A 22,118-nucleotide genomic window follows, 5' to 3' on the forward strand; every position below is an offset into this window, starting at 1 on the left:
TTCAAAGCCTAAAGGGCTTCAAATGTGACGTCTGCTAAAGACAAACCTCTTATTCATAACTATAATCTATAAAACAATGACTTCATCATCTGATTATGCCAGAAGTGTTTGTCTTTGTGTTGCTCTTATTACTGGTTTTTGTTATTTCTGTCTTTTGTAAGTAAAATAATACGCGTTTGTTTTTTGTATGATGTTGATTAATTTTGTAATTTTCTTTGCAGTTCATTAGATAATCATCACAATCTGCGGTTGTGAGTACAGACGGATAGATGTGCGAGTAGAGCAGAAATGTGAAGGGTTTTGTGTCATATCCGCTCAATCCTGTTCATCTGTGTGTTTGACATGAATACAGCATCAGTAATGCATACTGATCTAGATCATCTATCAAACAGGATATGAATAAACATTTCTCAGCCGCACAAATCCAAAGCTGTGGCTAAATGCTCACGTTATTCATTTACTGATGCTTTTTTTACTTTTTATTTTTGTGAGATGATTTTTTCTTTTATTATTTCCCATTTTTACGTTTTAAGACATGTTTTACTGAATACACTATTTACTGATTTTTTTTTTCATGTCTCAAAGTTATTAAAATAACTGTAATTGTGAAGTGTGTCTCCTCCTCAGCATCATTCTGTGTCCGTGACAGCACAAATATAACATATTAACAATTAACAATACAATACAATTAACAATACAAATAAAATCTAAATTTAAAACTAAAAACATCATAGTTACTAAATAAAATATAAAAAAAATGGCAAGCAAACATTTCGGATTTTTATTTAATTCCTTTAATTTTAACTTGATGTACTGAAATAAACTAAAATTGGAAAAAAAAGAATGTATAGGCATATTTAATATATATATATTTGTTAAAGAAACTAATAAAAATGGCAAACACAACTAAATTGATACTAAAATTGTATTAAAATTAAAATACAAATGGAAAACTTGTTTAATTGTTTTAATAGTTTTTAGCTTTATTTTTTGTTTTTCATTTAAATGTTAAATTTAGAAAGTTTGTTGTATGCATTTGTAATTTGTATTTAATTTCTTTATTTTTAAATATATTATATTTATACAGTTTTAGTTTTGGATCTGTTTTAGTTGTTTTAATACAACTGATTGCTTCTGTTGTCCTCATTTGTAAGTCTCTGCATTATATAAAATAAATGTTATATTAATATTTGGTAACATCTTACTGTAAAATAAAAAAAGAGTATTTAAGAAAAATCTTATAGAAGTATAATTGTGTTTGATATTTTTCAGTATGATTATATTATTTTCTGGTTATCAAAAATAGTTCTCTCAGAAAGAATCGGTTCAAAAGAATCAGAGAATCGTGAATGAAGAAATGAAGCCTGATTCTCGTTCGTTCGAACCGATTCTTTTAGCGATTCACTCAACGGATTCACAAAGAGCATCGCTCAATGGAAGGCAGCCGTTATTAGCACAGACATGGACCTATAAATAGTATTTATTATGTCTATGGTTATTAACTTGCAAAAATACACCAGGCTTTCCCAAAACGAGTCTTTTCTTCACCCGGAAGTACATCCCTCTCTCCCCTCCTCGGGTGCGCGGGCGCGCGACACGGAAGTGCTCGCGTGTCTTTGTGTTTGTGTTTAGCTGTGCTGCTCGCTGTCAAACAGCACCGAGGAAGGTAAACAGAGCTGATAAAGATGATGCTAGGCTTCATTACTGACACGTGCCTCGTGTTTATAAGGCTTCATTAGTAATAATATCAGTGCTCTCGTTGATTAATAGTGAGTTGGGGTTTATTAGTTTGTCAGAGCCTTGGGGACGATTTAAAAGCTTTGTTAACTTCATTTCAGATCTGTTCAATAATATTCACGAGATTAGGCAGATCGTACGCTAATCTCATTTTGTTGATATGTAACACTGGCTGGATTTATCCAGCAAACTTGAATCTTTTGCATGTTTTGTTGGAACTGTGTGTTTTGAGTTATGTGCTCGTTAGTATGTTAATGTGCGCGTGACGTCACGCAGGCGTCATCACGTCGCGTCTCTGACGCATGAGAGCAGATGATGGACAGCTGCTTGTCTCTCGGACCCAGAGCCACGGTCAGATTCTCCGGCTATTCATTAATAATCAGTAATATATGGCTGATGAGATTCATATTCATGTGTCCTCTCTGCTGTGGACAGCTTACTCTCGGCTGAACCCATGCTTTCTGATGACCTGGACTCCAAACCAGAGGTGTTTCTGTTTTAATCACTTTAATGAATGATAATAATAATTTTGTTTTATTTCAGTACTAATATTTATGCCATTCATTTTCAAGCATTAAACCATCAAACTCTGTTTTGATGGTAATCATGCAGCCCTGATTGACATGCAGTATTGTGTTCTGACTATAATAATCATCATATCCAATAATATGCATAATGAATATTTCAGTAATCATCATCAGACTTTGGCTCCGGTTTAAGCGCTCCTCTTTTCTTACTGGAGGATGCGTGACTGATGTATAAGTTGAGTACTGTAACGAATGCTAACAGTGTGCTGCAGATGGGAAATGAATGTTAGTAAACCTCTCTGTCTCTGTCAGCTGTTGGTTGAGTTTGTCCAGAACGTGTCCATCCCGCTGGGCCAGAGTCTGGAGGAGGCGGACACTAAAGCGTCCTGCGTCCCGCTGCTGGAGCTGCCAGGTACAACGGGAGAATCCCTCCGGAAAACTAGCTCAAAACAGCTGCTTTATATCTCTCAAACATCTCAGTTTAATGACTCTGCTGTCAGCTGTACGTTATTTATTTATTGCATTCACCCTGTTACACTAACATCTGGGTCATTTACAAATGCATAAGCCTTTATATTTCATCAGATATTACAAGTTAATGACAGTTTGTTCAGTTATGAGTTATAATATTTGTATTTTATTTTACATCCTAACATCTGAGTAATTTACAAATGCATACGCTTTTATATCTTAAAGGATTTATTAACTGTTTTGTCAGTTATATTTTTATACTTTTATTTTATATACATTTTACTCTGTTTTATATTATATATATCTGAATCATTTATAATATGAATATATTTCTAAGACATTTATTATTATTATATATGTTTAGAAAGAACACAAAAACAGCCTAACACTAGCTTTGCCATGTCATAAATGTATTCATATTTCAAATTAAAGTATATTTTTATTTATGAATTTGTTTTTTAAACAGAGCTGCTCATTTTGTATACAATTTTAGACTTTTGCTGAGAATTATTTTAAACATTGTTCACATTTGATGATTAATTCAGTTCATTCTTTAGATGAGAACATGATCATCTTTGTTTGTCTGTGACTTGCGCTTTATTGTAGTTTTGAATATGTAATATGACTCCAGTGATCAGAGTTTGTAAATGTACTTGAAGATGATTTAGTGAATCTTGTAAGCTCTTGTAAGTCACTCTGATCCGTCTCGCTGTGATTATCGTGTTTCAGAGAGCGCTCTGAGTCATGCCGCCTCCCCCTCGCTGTCAGACTTTGACCCTGAGCGGAGCCCATTGGTGGTTCAGCTGCAGACTCCTCCCCCTCCAGCACAAACCCCGCCCACAATCCTGCAGGACCTCCAGAACCACGACAGCACGTCTTATGTCCTGCTCAATCTGGCCAAAGGTGCGAGGAACAGCTCTTTATAAGCTCACATATCAGAGTCCATCATAAATCACAGACCACTAGTGAAACTGCTGCTGATTTTTTTATTTCATTTTCATGAATTATTTCACCATATTTAAGTGAAAAATGAACTTGTTTTACTGTTTGGTTTGTGTCTCTTCTGCTTTACTGGAGCTTCATAATCTAAACCTGATGCTCATATCAGGGTTAATATAGTTAATTAAACCTAACACCATTAAAAATGTCTCTAAATAAAATAAATGTTAACCAAAACAAAATAAAAATTTTTTTATCATATCAAATTTGTTTTCATAAGTACATGTGAGTGCACATCTGAATCAGTCACAAATGCAAATACATTTTTAATGTGTAAAACCAGTACAAACATTATAATCAAGGGTTTGAATATATTTTTATTTATTTATATTTTAATTTTTTTTTTTTTTAAATATTAACATTTTAAAAAATAACTGTTAAAATAGTAAATAATAAAATAAAAAGCAGATTTTTGAAAATCGCTTTTGAAAGTGACTTTCCAGCAAAAATAACTATATTATGATACATACTGTTACAGTGATATAAAATAATAGGATGTAGTAATGCAGTGATTTATTTTTTTTAAAGATTTTTATTTTTAGTTACTTTTATACATTTCATTACAAAATAAATTTAATTACAAAATAATTGCAATTGTAATCAGTTACAGTTACTGAGAGAAAAAGTGTAATTAAATTATACTTAAATGTTAATGATTATAAAGAGGGTAACATCTGAATATTTTCACACACAAACAGATTTGATTGATTTCTTTCATAAATGTCATTGACTGCTTTAAAATATGAGACAGCAATGTTTCAGGAGTTTAGGACACAGAACTGTTTTATTTCCTGTTTGGGTTTATGTTTATGCTTTATTTTGTAAGATGAACTGTGTTTTTCAAGGCATTGTTAGATGCCAGTGTTTCTGTCATAACTACACAAAGATTTGATTTCAGAAACAGTATCATAGCTATTAAACTATTTCTTATGATTTTAAATCTGTATTAACCTCAGAACGATCTGAAAGTAAAAAGAGGAGCTAAAGTCTGGTTTTGTGGCGGCTGAAAATGATTCACTGCAAACGAAAATGATTCACTGCAAACGAAAATGATTCTCTGTATTTTTGTCTTATTTTCTAGTATTAATATTTAAAAATTCTTGAATCGAGATGAATTTACTGTACATGTAAAATGAGTTAAGACATTCTTGTTTTCTGTAGAAACAAAAAATATCACAATTTTGTTAGTTTTTGCTTAAAACAAGCAAAAATATCTGCCAATGGGGCAAGAAAAATAATCTTAATTCAAAGGCTAGACAAAAATACTAAGAAGATAATTTTTTGCATTGCAGCTACATTAATAAGTAATTGAAATAGTTAGACTACTGATTATATGTTAGGCAGGGTAACTCGTAAGCTATTACATGTCCAGAGTAATCTTCCGGGCCGTGTTCTGACGCAGTGCTTGTGTTGCAGGGCTGTCGGCCGAGCCGCTGGTGTTCGTTCAGGACGATGTGGACGAGGCGCAGGAGGAGATTTCGTCCGGAGACTGCGGTGATGGCGGAGCGCCGTGGTATCTGCGGGTCCAGGAGCTGGCTCACGACAGTCTGATCGCCGCCACACGCGCTCAGCTGGCCAGAGACGCACGCAACAGCACTGACCACATCCACAGCGGTCAGTCCGAGCAGAAGAAGGAGCCCAGGATCGCTCACGCCGCGTCAGAGAAGATCCACCGCTGCCCCTATGAGAGCTGCCACCGGACCTTCACCTACCCAGCACACCTCAAATACCATCTAAAGACACACCGGTGACCACAGATCACACATCACACCCGCTACAGATACACTCAACATTACTCACGTCTTTACTCACACTTTAGATCAATTTAATGCGTAAGTGAAGTGAATCCGGATCAGGCTGAAGGAAATGTATATTCAGGTCTGTACAATAGAGGGCGCCGCTCAAACTAATCACATGAAGAATATGACGCAGGAGAAGAAAGTTCAACACTATTCAGCAATAACTACAATCAAACACAAATGTGTCATTTATGGTTATTAGTATGATTGAATTGAATCATCGAAGGTCAGCAGCAAAGACATTGATATTTGTCTTATCATATTTAATTATTGTAGGTTTGTATAATATTCTGAGTTTGTATTTGACTGTTTTTATGGATTTTGAGGAACACTGAATGTGTTTTAGTGCAGGTGAGATGAGTAAATACATGATGATATTTAGTCTAGAACTACAGTAAGATCATGTTGATATTTAGTCTAGAACTACAGTAAGATCATGTTGATATTTAGTCTAGAACTACAGTAAGATCATGTAGATATTTAGTCTAGATCTACAGTAAGATCATGATGATATTTAGTCTAGAACTACAGTAAGATCATGTAGATATTTAGTCTAGAACTACAGTAAGATCATGTTGATATTTAGTCTAGATCTACAGTAAGATCATGTAGATATTTAGTCTAGATCTACAGTAAGATCATGTTGATATTTAGTCTAGAACTACAGTAAGATCATGTAGATATTTAGTCTAGATCTACAGTAAGATCATGTTGATATTTAGTCTAGAACTACAGTAAGATCATGTAGATATTTAGTCTAGATCTACAGTAAGATCATGATGATATTTAGTCTAGAACTACAGTAAGATCATGTAGATATTTAGTCTAGAACTACAGTAAGATCATGTTGATATTTAGTCTAGATCTACAGTAAGATCATGTTGATATTTAGTCTAGAACTACAGTAAGATCATGTTGATATTTAGTCTAGATCTACAGTAAGATCATGTAGATACTGTAGTTCTAGACTAAATAAGATCATGTAGATATTTAGTCTAGAACTACAGTAAGATCATGTAGATATTTAGTCTAGAACTACAGTAAGATCATGTTGATATTTAGTCTAGAACTACAGTAAGATCATGTACAGTAGATATTTAGTCTAGAACTACAGTAAGATCATGTTGATATTTAGTCTAGAACTACAGTAAGATCATGTTGATATTTAGTCTAGAACTACAGTAAGATCATGTAGATATTTAGTCTAGAACTACAGTAAGATCATGTAGAACTACAGTAAGATCATGTAGATATTTAGTCTAGAACTACAGTAAGATCATGTTGATATTTAGTCTAGATCTACAGTAAGATCATGTAGATATTTAGTCTAGAACTACAGTAAGATCATGTAGATATTTAGTCTAGAACTACAGTAAGATCATGTTGATATTTAGTCTAGAACTACAGTAAGATCATGTAGATATTTAGTCTAGAACTACAGTAAGATCATGTAGAACTACAGTAAGATCATGTTGATATTTAGTCTAGAACTACAGTAAGATCATGTAGATATTTAGTCTAGAACTACAGTAAGATCATGTTGATATTTAGTCTAGAACTACAGTAAGATCATGTAGATATTTGGTCTAGAACTACAGTAAGATCATGTTGATATTTAGTCTAGAACTACAGTAAGATCATGTAGATATTTAGTCTAGATCTACAGTAAGATCATGTTGATATTTAGTCTAGAACTACAGTAAGATCATGTTGATATTTAGTCTAGAACTACAGTAAGATCATGTAGATATTTAGTCTAGATCTACAGTAAGATCATGTTGATATTTAGTCTAGAACTACAGTAAGATCATGTAGATATTTAGTCTAGAACTACAGTAAGATCATGTAGATATTTAGTCTAGAACTACAGTAAGATCATGTAGATATTTAGTCTAGAACTACAGTAAGATCATGTACAGTAGATATTTAGTCTAGAACTACAGTAAGATCATGTAGAACTACAGTAAGATCATGTAGATAGTTAGTCTAGAACTACAGTAAGATCATGTTGATATTTAGTCTAGAACTACAGTAAGATCATGTTGATATTTAGTCTAGAACTACAGTAAGATCATGTTGATATTTAGTCTAGAACTACAGTAAGATCATGTAGAACTACAGTAAGATCATGTTGATATTTAGTCTAGAACTACAGTAAGATCATGTAGATATTTGGTCTAGAACTACAGTAAGATCATGTTGATATTTAGTCTAGAACTACAGTAAGATCATGTAGATATTTAGTCTAGATCTACAGTAAGATCATGTAGATATTTAGTCTAGATCTACAGTAAGATCATGTAGATATTTAGTCTAGAACTACAGTAAGATCATGTAGATATTTAGTCTAGAACTACAGTAAGATCATGTAGATATTTAGTCTAGAACTACAGTAAGATCATGTAGATATTTAGTCTAGAACTACAGTAAGATCATGTAGATATTTGGTCTAGAACTACAGTAAGATCATGTTGATATTTAGTCTAGAACTACAGTAAGATCATGTAGATATTTAGTCTAGATCTACAGTAAGATCATGTTGATATTTAGTCTAGAACTACAGTAAGATCATGTTGATATTTAGTCTAGAACTACAGTAAGATCATGTAGATATTTAGTCTAGATCTACAGTAAGATCATGTTGATATTTAGTCTAGAACTACAGTAAGATCATGTAGATATTTACTCTAGAATTACAGTAAGATCATGTAGATATTTAGTCTAGAACTACAGTAAGATCATGTAGATATTTAGTCTAGAACTACAGTAAGATCATGTACAGTAGATATTTAGTCTAGAACTACAGTAAGATCATGTAGAACTACAGTAAGATCATGTAGATAGTTAGTCTAGAACTACAGTAAGATCATGTTGATATTTAGTCTAGAACTACAGTAAGATCATGTTGATATTTAGTCTAGAACTACAGTAAGATCATGTAGAACTACAGTAAGATCATGTTGATATTTAGTCTAGAACTACAGTAAGATCATGTAGATATTTGGTCTAGAACTACAGTAAGATCATGTTGATATTTAGTCTAGATCTACAGTAAGATCATGTAGATATTTAGTCTAGAACTACAGTAAGATCATGTTGATATTTAGTCTAGATCTACAGTAAGATCATGTAGATATTTAGTCTAGATCTACAGTAAGATCATGTTGATATTTAGTCTAGATCTACAGTAAGATCATGTTGATATTTAGTCTAGAACTACAGTAAGATCATGTTGATATTTAGTCTAGATCTACAGTAAGATCATGTTGATATTTAGTCTAGAACTACAGTAAGATCATGTGGATATTTGGTCTAGAACTACAGTAAGATCATGTAGATATTTAGTCTAGATCTACAGTAAGATCATGTAGATATTTAGTCTAGATCTACAGTAAGATCATGTAGATATTTAGTCTAGAACTACAGTAAGATCATGTAGATATTTAGTCTAGAACTACAGTAAGATCATGTAGATATTTAGTCTAGAACTACAGTAAGATCATGTTGATATTTAGTCTAGAACTACAGTAAGATCATGTTGATATTTAGTCTAGAACTACAGTAAGATCATGTAGAACTACAGTAAGATCATGTTGATATTTAGTCTAGATCTACAGTAAGATCATGTAGATATTTAGTCTAGAACTACAGTAAGATCATGTTGATATTTAGTCTAGAACTACAGTAAGATCATGTTGATATTTAGTCTAGAACTACAGTAAGATCATGTTGATATTTAGTCTAGAACTACAGTAAGATCATGTAGATATTTAGTCTAGAACTACAGTAAGATCATGTAGAACTACAGTAAGATCATGTTGATATTTAGTCTAGAACTACAGTAAGATCATGTAGATATTTGGTCTAGAACTACAGTAAGATCATGTAGATATTTAGTCTAGATCTACAGTAAGATCATGTAGATATTTAGTCTAGATCTAGTGATTACGTAACTCGCGTTATTTGTAATGCGTTGCCCCCAGCACTGGTAATAATATTTTATGTTTACAGCGATAAAGCTGTGTGTGGTCTGCTGATGTCTGTGTGTGTGTGTGTGTGTGTGTGTGTGTTTCAGGAACGACCGTACGTTCCGCTGCGGCGCTGAGGGTTGTGGGAAGAGCTTCTATGTTCTGCAGCGGCTGCAGGTTCACATGAGGACTCACAACGGAGAGAAACCCTTCATCTGCAGCGAGAAGAACTGCGGCAAGAAGTTCACCACCGCCGGAAACCTGAAGAACCACAGACGCACACACACCGGTACACACACCGTCACCTACACACGTGAACATGCATATTCTACATATACATTATATATATATATTTGGGGTGTAACGGTACACAAACATGACAGTTAAACAATGGTTTACTGAACAAATCGCTCTTTCTTGAAATAAATTCAATTATAATTCATTTTCTAAAAGGGATAAAAATCTACCTCAGCTTCTGCCTATAAGATTACAATTAACAGCCCAAACTTAAACTCAATTACTATTTATTTTTAACTATAATAATCAACACTCAAATTAAAAAAAGTATATGCAAACATTTAGATTTCTTTTTAAATTAACTTCTAAATTCCACAATTTCTATTTGCTGTAGAAATATAATTATTTACAGAGTCATAACTTAAGCCATAACAGCGAGAAGTCTTCACCACGGAATAACGGCCATGTATGATGAATGCATCAACCTTTTATAGCCTCTCAGTTCGTCACCTTCAATCTCATAACAATAACCTTCTGTCATTTTTTCCTTCCGCCACCCTTCTTTTCTCTACTCGTGTTCAGACCAGATGTACAACCTCTATCACAGAAAACTCTGTAGACCCCTTTAACTGCCAAGCGTGCCTATTGCTATTTTAATACATAGGATAAGATCACAACACCTTACATACCTTACACATATATGACTAAACCACTATTTCACACCTCCTACGGTGTAACCAACACCTACGCTTCAGTTATAGATAGAAGGTCCAGCCTGCATACACATGCAAGATGCTTCTCCTAATCTGCAACCTTGTTTTTGCAAAGCAAACATTTCTTAGCACAAGACAATGAAAACCTCAAACAAGTGATACCCGTGCTCTTAAACTACACAGCACATACTTTTAACATAACACCTGACCTTTATAGTCCTATAGCTTGAGACTGAAGCTCCATCACTTCTAACTCATTTGTTAACATTTGCAATTCAGTTGAGAAATCACGATGCTCCTTCCGTTCTTGTTTCTTGGCCTCCTTATCCTGGCGTCGCCGAGCTCCCTGTACTAAAAGATCGTTCAAATCAATTTCTATGTTGTCCAGCTGCTTCTTGTTGGTTCCCGCAGAGGGTTGATCAGGAAATGTCATATTTAATAGGCCAAATTCCTTTACAATATATATATGAAGTTTATTTGCAAAAAATTATCACTTTTTTTTTAAACAGATAGCGTTTTTATTTGTTTTGTTTTTTTCAAAACGCATGTTTTTTATTATGTTATCATGTTTTGTATTGTGTTTTATTGTGTTAGCTGTATTTTGTAGTTAATTTTTAACATAATCAATATAACCCAACTGCAGTTTGATTGAGATTAATTGGAATGCACAATGAAAAAACATGCTTTTTGCAAATTGTTTAAAATGGAGTTATCTGTTTTTGCAAATTAACTGTTCATATATATTATAATAGTATTACATACAACCCAAATTACGGAAATGTTGAGACGTTTTTTAAATTTGAATAAAATGAAAACTAAAAGACTTTCAAATCACATGAGCCAATATTTTATTCACAATAGAACATAGATAACATAAATGTTTAAACGGAGAAATTTAACAATTTTATGTACAAAATTAGCTCATTTCAAATGTGATGCCTGCTACAGATCTCAAAATAGTTGGGACGGGGGCATGTTTACCATGGTGTAGCATCTCCTCTTCCTTTGAAGACGTCTGCGCATCGAGGTTTTGAGTTTCTGGAGTTTTGGCGTTTGTGGAATTTGGTCCCATTCATGCCTGATGTAGGTTTCCAGCTGCTGAAGAGTTCGTGGTCATCTTTGACGTATTTTTCATTTAATGATGGGCCAAATGTTCTCTATAGGTGAAAGATCTGGACTGCAGGCAGGCCAGTTCAGCACCCGGACTCTTCTACTACGAAGCCATGCTGTTGTAATAGCTGCAGTATGTGGTTTTGCATTGTGCTGCTGAAATGCTCAAGGACTTCCCTGAAATAGACGTCATCTGGAGGGGACCATATGTTGCTCTAAAACCTTTATACACCTTTCAGCATTCATAGTGCCTTCCAAAACATGCAAGCTGCCCATACCGTATGCACTTATGCACCCCCGGCCCATACCATCAGAGATGCTGGCTTTTGAACTGAATGCTGATAACACGCTGAAAGGTCTCCCTCCTCTTTAGCCCGGAGGACACGGCGTCCGTGATTTCCAACAAGAATGTCAAATTTGGACTCGTCTGACCGTAGAACACTTTTCCACTTTGAAACAGTCCATTTTAAATGAGCCTTGGCCCACAGGACACGACAGCGCTGCTGGCCCATGTTCACATATGGATTCCTTTTTGCATGATAGTCCTTTAGTTGGCATCTGCAGATGGCACGGCGGATTGTGTTTTCTGGAAGTATTCCTGGGCCCATTTAGTAATGTCAATGACAGAATCATGCCGATGAGTGATGCAGTGTGTCTGAGGGCCCGAAGACCACGGGCATCCAACAAAGGCCTTCAGCCTTGTCCCTTACACAGAGATTTCTCCAGTTTCTCTGAATCTGTTGATGTTATGCACTGTAGATGATGAGATTTGCAAAGCCTTTGAAAACAACGTTCTTCAACATCAAATTGCAAAGTATTCCACAATCTTTTTACGCACTCTTTCACAGATTGGAGAGCCTCTGCCCATCTTTACTTCTGAGAGACTCTGCCTCTCTAAGACATCCCTTTTATAGCTAATCATGTTACAGACCTGATGTCAATTAACTTAATTAGTTGCTAGATGTTCTCCCAGATGAATCTTTTCAAAATTTCTTGCTTTTTAAGCCCTTTGTCGCCCCCGTGCCAACTTTTTTGAGACCTGTAGCAGGCATCAAATTTGAAATGAGCTCAATTAGAGGATAAAAGTGTAAAATTTCTCCGTTTAAACATTTGTTATGCTCTCTGTTCTATTGTGAATAAAATGTGGGCTCATGTGATTTGAAAGTATTTTTTAGTTTTCATTTTATTCAAATTTTAAAAAAACGTCCCAACATTTCCAGAATTCGGGTTGTAATATTATTATAAGATGGATATTATAATTTTTTTTCTTAGGTATTATATAGTTAGTAATTATATGTATGATAGTAGACGATAATAGTATGATTTTTTTTCAAGCAATTATTGTTGTCAATAATGAATTCTAAGTACTGATTCATATGTTTTTCAGGTGAAAAGCCGTTCCTGTGTGATGCTGATGGCTGCGGCCGATCTTTCGCAGAATATTCCAGTCTGCGCAAACACATGCTCGTACACTCGGGTGAGGTCACGTGAATCCTGCTTATCTTAATTACTGGCTGTATAATGCCTCATCTCTGATATATAAGGCATCCTCTCTATACACTGGCTGTTTATGAATTGATGCACATAATAATGTGCTCGGGATCATGTGATCTGTTTACTGTTTATGATACAATTGATAAAACGGTCAGATTATACTTGGCGTGTTTAAAAGATGAGACCGACAGCAGTGTTAAAGTGAGATGGATGTGACGGTGTTGTGTTGTGCTGGTGCTCAGGTGAGAAGCCGCATGTGTGCTCCATCTGCGGGAAGACGTTCTCTCAGAGCGGCAGCAGAAACGTTCACATGAAGAAGAGACACAGCGACGAGACGCTGCCGCCTGACAGCAGAGACACGGGTAACATTAATACTTAATCGCATCCAAAATAAACGTTTTTGTTTACATAATATATGTGTATACTGTGTATATTTATTATGTGTATATAAATATAATAAACACATGCATGTATATATTTAAGAAAATGTTGTTTATATATTAAATATTTATATAAAATATAAGAATATAAATATATAAATGTATATACATGTAAATATTTTCTAAATATATACTGTATGCGTGTGTATTTATATATACATAAGTATACACACATTATGTAAAACAAAAATCGCGATTAATCATTTGACAGCAAAATATATATATATTTAGCTTTAATCGTTATTTTTTGATTTTTTTAAAATTGTCATTTTGTCATTTTTATTAGTTTATTAAAAATTAAATGTAGCTTTATTTCAGTTTTTGTATTTGCATGTGCCTTTGTCATTTTTATGTTATTAAAAATGTAGGTTTTTTATTGCAATTTTAGTTTTAGTAATGTTGTGTGCTTTTGTCATTTCTGTTAACTTAAATCTATATCTATTTCAGTTTAAGTGCTTTTGCCATTTCTTTGTTTATTACAAATATTCAAGGTAGCTTTGTTTTAGTTGTCATTTTATTATGTAGTACTGATTTTGATGAGTGAAAAAAGTTACTTTTGACAAGAAAAAAATAATGAAAATAGAAAAACTTAAATTTTACTAGTCTTTTTTTTTTGTTCTTAAACCTAAAATGACTATTTCATTTAGTTGCCAGCGTTCATTTTCGTTTAGTTACCAGTTTCATTTGGTGACATTATAAACATCAATCAGATCAGGTTTGTTAGTACATATGGCATTTCCAGAAATCACGGCTTCAAAATGCCATATTTCCAGATTTTATTCATTAGTACGTGAAAAAAAATGAAATATAAATACTTAAATGTTGTGTGTCAAATGCCTCATACATGGTTTTTTTAGCTTTAGTGAGATAGATCCAGATATTTTCTTATAAATAGAAATGGTTATTTTGCATTTATTGCAATTTTGTGCAGTCAGTGTTTGACATGTTAATCAAGCGAGTTACTGTAATTGTTTTGCATCACTCTGAAACAGAAGAGGACAGTGCATTGTGTTTGTAGTATATTCATCATTGTAGTGTGTTTGATTGACAGCTGAAGCGCTCACTCACAGCAGTCTGCTGGAGGCGGATGGCGGCGGTGATTCGATGGTCAGCGTCAGTCTGCATCACTCGATCTTACCAACTCAAGGTACGACCGCATGCTCGCTGTGACGCTCTGTCACATGACCCACGGCAGTGATGTCATCACGTGTTCTGTGTGCTCAGGTGCGGCGGACGCCGTCGTGGTTCTGACTCCGCCCCATGACCTGGTCACCATGACAACAGGCCACGCCTACAGCGATGACGTGGTCGCTCTGCTCTAACGCTGCTTTTGTAAATAAACTCTTTTAGGAAACTAGCTTCTCGAGTGCATCATTTCATCATCAGAAACGCCTCATATTCCAAACTAATAACGACTACAGAAACGCCGCTTCAAATGAGACATTTATTATTAATTGCAATCTGAAAATAAACAAAATAACGCATAACAGTGACGTGACCCTAAACAAAAAATATTTATAGTAACACATATAGACTATGAAGAGATTCTTTATGTCCCTTCATGAGACAAATGTGAGCTTTTCCTACAGAAACCCTGAACCACAGAGAAACCAATTCAGTGGGGAAAAGTGTTTTTTTGCCATTTTAAAAGAGTGATTTTTGACAAGCAAAAAAAGTGATGTTTGACGAGCGGAAAAACTTTCACGAGTAAGACAGTGACAAGTGAAACAAATAGTTTGGTTGAGAGAAAAAATGTTTGAGTGAAAAGTGATTTTAGATTAGGGGGAAAAAAATGGATTTTGGATTTTGATGAGCAAAAAACTAATTTTTGGTGAGTGAATGATGTGGTGGGGAGAAAAAACTGTTGTTTGATGAGTGGAAAAAAATTTCACTAGTCCAAAATCACTTTTTTCACTCACCAAACATCTGTTAGACGAGCTGAAAAAGTGATTTTGGACGAGTGAAAAGTTGTTTGAGTGTTTTGCTGGTGTGGTGATGCACAGATGGACGTGACATTCAGTGCCGTTTCTGTAAATAGTCTGGAGCTTCTTCACTGCATTTGCTGTTATCCAGGATTCTGTCTGGAATATGCTTGTACTTAAATCTGCTTCAAGACAGAACAGGTTTGGAAAGTTAATAGAGACAAATGCACATGTTGTTAAAAATTGTAATTGGGGGAAAAAAATAGCTCAGTGCTGCATTACAGACAGACTGCTGTAAACCGTAACACATTCGCTCCTGAGGAACCAAACGCATCAGATCATCTCCGAGACATGAAGCTCTTTAATGGATCCTGAACTTCTGGAAGTGGTAGATAGCAGCTCCCAAAGCCCAGCTGGTCTCCACATTCCTCATCTTCTTGGTCAGCTTGAAACACAAGCAGCAGGGTTAACCGGTTAACACTAGTTAGCAGGTTAAAGACAGAGAAACCCAGATGTACCTGCAGGACGGTGCTTTCCTTGAAGCCGAAGCCGTCTTTGAGCAGACAGACGATGTATGTGAGATCCATGCAGAGGAACGGATTGAGCTGAGAGTGTTTAGATGGACGGTTACACACTACACACACACACACACAAGAGCTCAGGTTGGGTTTGTGTGATCATCACATCACATCACATACATGTATATGAGATGAGAAGCTGAAGATGAGTCTCACCCTCTTTGGCTCTTTTCTTGAAGTCTCGGATCTTCACGGCTCCTCCTCTGCTCTCATCTGCAGCGTTTAAGAGATTCATTCTCATCACAAACTGAGGCTAAAACTACTGCTTAAAGTAAGAGTTCAGTCACAAAATAACATGCTTTCTGCTTCAGGGCTTCTGCAGTTTATCAAGACTATTTTTAGACCAAATAAGAGAACATTTAAGGAATAAATTGAAGGGAAAACACAAAGAAACAACCTTTAAGGTCACTGCACACGGAGTCCGAAAGTTTCGCATGTAAAAAATTAAAAACGACCTGACGTTGTGTCAATCACGTTTGCACACTGCCCCTGAAACTTTCGTCCGTCAAAACAAATTCGGATCAGGTTCGATTTTCTGCGTTTTCACATCCGTAGCATGCATTTTGTTAGGAAAGGATGAGGAATTCGAAAAAACTGAAAAAAGCACGCAAAAATTTTTGACTCCGTGTGCAATGACCTTTTCTGTAAAAAAGTGCAATATTTTTGTCTTGTTTTTCAGTGCAAATGTCTTAAGATTCTTAAATCAGGACACATTTACATGGAGATATGAAGTCTTGTTTTCTGAGAAACTGAGTTTAGGATTAAATCAAGAACAAATATCTGCCAGTGGAGTCAGAAAAATCAACATCATAAAACATTTATAGATGTTCATGTAAAATTTACAAAAAATACAATTTTAATTTTTTGAAATTTTGTATGAAATATATATTTTCCCAAAAAAAAAAAATTCAAAATCTGCATGCAAATCAAAACCATAAATCTCAAGTTGTGTTCCAAATTTGAGGTTGATGTTAGAAAAAATGAGCTTTCAGTCAGGTTTTGTTTTTGTTCACATGGCAAGTGGCAAAACTTCAAGTCTCGTACCGTTCGGGTGAAGTAAAACACAAAACGTAAAATGTTTGTCAAGAGCACCAGAAGTTATAAACACTTAATTTTGATCAATTATTCTCAGGAAAAAAGACTTCTTCTGTTCATTCTGCAGTAAATGTGTCTTGATTTAAGGATGTTTCTCTATCTGTACTGGAAACCGACAGAAACACTGAGGAAGAGATGCACGTGTTTGTGGCGTCTCACCGATGAGTCCGGCCTCCGCGGCGTGATCGAAGTAATAAGAGAAGGCGTAGAAGGTGCTGCTGTTCTTCAGCTCGTCAGGCTGTTTAATGATGCCCTTCACCACCTTCAGCATCTCCTGATAACATGCTTTAAAACCCCTCACACCTGAGCATCACACACAGAGCTCACAATTACAACAAATAATCATTCATTCAAAAGACCTTTCATTCAGAAGATTTAGTTAGCATTATTTTTAGGACATTTTCTTCCCAGATTAAAATCATTTTCATTCTTTTGTCATTTTCTTGTTTAATTTTTAGTATTTCTGTTTATTTTTATTTCATTTACTTGCCAAGGCAACATTTACAATTATCATGTAATATTTTTTATGAATGAAATTAAATACAATTTAAATTCGTTACTACTTTTATACTACATTTATATTTTATAGAAATAATTTCTGAAATAAAATTTCATACATTTAAAATTAAATTTTTTATTCATTTTTCTTATTTTGTTTTTAGCATTTTTATTTCATTTACTTCCTAATTTACAATTTATAGTTTTTTCATGTAATATTTTTATAAATTATAGTACAATTGATATTATTTATAATATTATAATGATTTAATTTCTAAAATAAAATAACAAAAAACCTGAAAAATCTAAATGATAAACTCCCAATATTATTAAATTCTACAATAGTACTCAAATAATACAAGTAACACTATTTCCAACTAGTAAAAACCCATCGTATCACTGATGCATGCAGATGTTTTGTCAGTAATTCTCATTAGTTTCCAACAGGTTTAATTGTGTTTTACCGTCCGTGACTCCGCTGACGTAGTAATTGAATCCTCCGAAGCTGAATTCACCGGTGTATTTTTTGGACAAACAGGAGCTTTGGAAAACTTTCTTTTCCAGACCTGCAGCACAGACACACACACACACAGAGCCCGACACACACACACACACACACACACACACAGAGAGACAGACAGACACACAGATGAAGACTGAAGCGGTCGCTGCTCATATTTTACATCTCGTGTGTGTGTGTGTGTGTTTGGTACCGTCTGAACCCAGCGCTCCCAGAGCTGACAGACGCGCCGCTTTGATTCCGTTTCCAAGGTAACTGTGAAGAAGAGTGCACGTTTAGAGCGGGAAACACCACATTCTTGCATCATCATCATCATCATCATCGTGGTCACCTGTGTGTGTAGAGCTCATACGTGCTGCTGAACATGTCGAACCTCACCATGTAATCTGGAGCGCTCTCGACGGTTTTCTGTCAAATACAACAAACAGCTGGAGTCACACCATTCAGATACTTACCTCAGGTACGGTTGCTAAGGTGCTCTGAGCGGTTTCTAGGTGGCCCAAAACACTAGTCTCTATTAACAAATGTAAACAGAAAATACCTGGGCAAACTATTAAAGATTTACAAAAGAAGTCTCTTCTGCTCACCAGGGCTGCATTTATTTGATCAAAAATACAGTAAAAATTGGGAAATATTATTCTAATGTAAAACAGCTGTTTTCTATGTGAATATGTGTTAAAGTGTAATTTATTTCTGTGATCTGCAGCTGTATTTTCAGCATCATTACTCCAGTCTTCAGAGTCACATGATCTTCAGAAATCATAATAATATACTGATTTACTGCTCAACAAACATTTCTGATTATTATTAATGTTGAACACAGTTGTGCTGCTCAATATTTTTGTGGAAACTGATACATTTTATTTTCCAGGATTCACAGATGAATAGAAAGTTCAAAAGAACAGCCTTTATTTGAAACAGAAATCTTTTCTAACATTATAAATGTCTTCACTGCCACGTTTCATCAATTGAATGCATCCTTGATGAATAGTAGTAGTAGTTTATTTTTAACTTTTGAATAGTAGTGTATCACGGTTTCCACAAACATATTTTCAACTGTGTTCAACATTGATAATAATCAGAAATGTTTCTTGAGCAGCAAATCAGTATATTATTATGATTTCTGAAGATCATGTGACACTAAGATGCTTAAAATTCAGCTTTGATCAGAGAAATAAATGACAGTTTAACTGATCTTCACATAGAAAACAGCTGTTTTACATCATAATAATATTTTTAATCGAATAAATGCAGCGTTGGTGAGCAGAGGAGACTTGTTTCAGAAATAACAGCGTCATTATCCCCAGTGTTTGACCGCTGGTGTATATTATAATCAGCTGGTATGGTGTCGGTCAGACCCAGAGCTCACTGACCCTTGATTTGGGCAGGAAGGTGATTTGTGTGGATCCTCCGCCCAGATCCAGGATTCCCACAGTCTTCTGTGTGTTTCTGTGGAGTCGACCTGAAAACAGCATTAAAGATCTCGTCTGAGAAGAGCTACAAACATGAACACTTCTGAAGGACAAAAACAAGAGCATGATTTTATTCAATCAGGTGTTTGACGGCTGATAGAAATCAACACTGACGAGTTATAACAGAACATCAGCCCTTTAGGATGACTTTAAACTCACTGACATCATGTTTATAAGCTCAAATTCAGCATTATTTATTAAACTCACAGTAGAAAGTCTCACCTGTCAGGAAGTTGACTGTGACCCAGGCTAGAATCCCTGTGAAGACACGTATATTAGTCATTATACCTCGATGCATGACGTTTAATAAAGAATCACTTGTACTAATAATCAGAACTCCTTCATAAGTGCAGAGCAGATCAGCTTCACCTGAATCAGTCTGTTTCATAATAATAATAATAATAATAATAACTGTGCTGCAGTAATGGTGTGGTTTCTGCTGTCTGAGCTCTTAATGCACACTCCTCACGTCATCTTTAACATGCTGCTGAACCGGAGTGCTGTAGTTTCTAACACCGTTTTATCTAAAACAACTAGTTTGCAGAACTCAATGATGATGATTCCCATCACATTCTCACTACTCTAATATAGTTTATTTAAATCAGCATTAAATCACAGTAAAATACTACCACGATGTACAAATTTGACTTATAATTTAACTTAAAGTCATTAGAATCAGATTGTTTTGCATTACAGTTAGAGATGTAGAGAGGAAAATGCATGCTTCATTTTATTTATAAAAAATATTTCGATTTTCTCATCAAATTATAATTAGTCCAATATATTTAGATTAATTCAGTATAAATTTGCAATACAACAAACACTACCATGATGCATAAACATTTTACCGTTTAAAAAGAAATAATTCTCACATTAAAATAATTACAATCACATTACTTTGCGTTATATATGAGATTACCTATAACAACATTTAGAGAGAAAATGTGCTTTTTCTGTAACTTTTATTTGTGAAAAGAATTATATTTATTATAATTAGCATTTTTTATTGAATCAGCATGCATTTACAGAACAATAAATACAAGCATGATGCATAAATTTTACAATTTAAATAATTTCTCACATTAAAGTCATTAGAATCAGATTATTCTGATTGAGATTAAGAAAGAAAATCTGCTTAATTTTCACAATGCAATCATTTTAATGCTTCTAAAAAGGCATAAAAATAATATGATATTATAATATTCCTTTAGTTTTATTTTGGGGTAGAATACGAGGTGCACGTGAATTAAATTTCTATTTTTTTATTCTATATTTGTAAACTTGTGTCTGTTTAGTTGTGCTGTTCTGCGTTTGTTGTTTGCGGACAGACCTTCATTCGTGCCGTTCATGATACTGACGCTATCGACAGGCACGTAAAACGGAGATTCATCGAAGACGTCTTGCACCTGCAGACAAACACACATGACAGTGCTGAGACTGAAAACACCACGGTAAAGACAGCATAGAGGACGGGATCTCTAGTGTTTGAGTAAAACCCTGAAGTGTGAAACTCTTGACTGATTTAGATTCACGGTTCAACATTTGCCTGTCTTCATACTGCAGTTGTATTTAACCCTCTGCTGCTCTTCAGGCTGCTTTGGGGTTTTTTAGAAATTGTTTCTCCTTTGGAAAAGTACAGAACTTGGTAGGAACTTGCTATGTAAACAAAACAAAAAACAAAAAGGTTAAATCTTCAGTCAAAAATTTACCACAATACAAACAAATAGGAAACTAATTCTATCTAGTGGAAACATTTGGTACTGCGCTCAAACAAAATCTTACTGAAAGCTCATTTTTTGTGATATCAACCTCAATTTTTTTAAAGTTATTTCACAGAAAATTAGAAAATAGTATTTTTGCACATTTTTCATAACAATAAACTTCTGTAACTTTTAACTCTTCCCCCGCCGGCATTTTTGAAAAAAAAGATTTTTACTAAATTTTCATGGCGCCCAGAATATTTTGTTATAAATATCTAAGCATGCAATACATCAAAATAAAGATCAGGCCCTCTACTTTCAAACAAAACAAATAGTTTTATTCTAGCTTCAAGCATTGTTTATCTATCAACACTTGAATGTAGGTAGGTTTCATAAAAAGCAGCTATATTTTGAGCAAAAAGCTGAGAATTTTTTTATCAAATACTACATCTTTATCATATTCAGTAATATTATCAAAGCAGAGATGCAGTAGATGGCTTCCATCAGTATCCCAAAGCTTCACGGTCCTTTACCACTCTCTGGATCCACATTTCACTCTGAAACATTAGGCAGTTTTCATTTATATGCGGCTCGTGTTGATGATTGTATTATTTTTCATATGCATATGAACATACATACGAGATCGCTGGTTTCTGCATCTTCCTCGTCTGTGTTTTTGATCGGCACTTTCTAGACTCATTCAAGAGATGCGTAATGTTTGGCGGGGAAAGAGTTAATTTCTCTTTTTTTCTGGTCAATAGGCAATATATTGATAATAACTACTGTATACATATTATGTAGTGCCATAAAATCCCCTAAAAATACAAAATATTAAATA

General features: G+C 34.5%; 2 protein-coding genes across 9 annotated transcripts in view; one reads left to right on the forward strand and one right to left on the reverse strand.

The window, feature by feature from the left end:
- The first annotated feature begins 1,412 nt into the window (after window positions 1–1,412).
- On the forward strand, window positions 1,413–15,000 carry LOC306844321 (zinc finger protein 410-like). Of its 4 annotated transcripts, none has more exons than XM_079376354.1 (11): window positions 1,413–1,666; window positions 2,014–2,088; window positions 2,173–2,224; window positions 2,577–2,676; window positions 3,465–3,638; window positions 5,151–5,481; window positions 9,609–9,790; window positions 12,949–13,038; window positions 13,298–13,417; window positions 14,547–14,642; window positions 14,720–15,000. In XM_079376354.1, exons 3-11 carry the CDS (start codon window positions 2,192–2,194, stop codon window positions 14,815–14,817), a joined length of 1,224 nt encoding a protein of 407 aa, XP_079232480.1. In that variant the 5' UTR covers window positions 1,413–1,666; window positions 2,014–2,088; window positions 2,173–2,191; the 3' UTR covers window positions 14,818–15,000. The 4 variants fall into 4 exon arrangements, with proteins under 4 accessions (XP_079232480.1, XP_079232482.1, XP_079232481.1 ...); XM_079376355.1 differs by having other exon boundaries at window positions 1,605–1,769; XM_079376356.1 differs by having other exon boundaries at window positions 1,594–2,224.
- entpd5b (ectonucleoside triphosphate diphosphohydrolase 5b) overlaps window positions 14,922–22,118 on the reverse strand; it is a 12,865-nt gene continuing 5,668 nt past the window's right edge. For 4 of the 5 annotated variants that reach the window (XM_079376349.1, XM_079376350.1, XM_079376352.1 and 1 more), the window contains 10 exons: window positions 20,911–20,986; window positions 19,803–19,838; window positions 19,482–19,570; window positions 18,440–18,516; window positions 18,302–18,363; window positions 18,053–18,154; window positions 17,250–17,393; window positions 16,152–16,208; window positions 15,936–16,051; window positions 14,928–15,862 (listed from right to left, as the gene is read on the reverse strand). In XM_079376349.1, the coding sequence (XP_079232475.1) occupies window positions 15,779–15,862; window positions 15,936–16,051; window positions 16,152–16,208; window positions 17,250–17,393; window positions 18,053–18,154; window positions 18,302–18,363; window positions 18,440–18,516; window positions 19,482–19,570; window positions 19,803–19,838; window positions 20,911–20,986 (843 nt within the window). In that variant the 3' untranslated portion in view covers window positions 14,928–15,778. Of the gene's footprint in view, window positions 15,863–15,935; window positions 16,052–16,151; window positions 16,209–17,249; window positions 17,394–18,052; window positions 18,155–18,301; window positions 18,364–18,439; window positions 18,517–19,481; window positions 19,571–19,802; window positions 19,839–20,910; window positions 20,987–22,118 lie in introns of all 5 variants that reach the window. The other variant, XM_079376348.1, reaches the window with a different exon arrangement.

The sequence above is a fragment of the Barbus barbus genome, assembly GCF_936440315.1.
Source record: "Barbus barbus genome assembly, chromosome: 24".
NCBI lineage: Eukaryota > Metazoa > Chordata > Actinopteri > Cypriniformes > Cyprinidae > Barbus > Barbus barbus.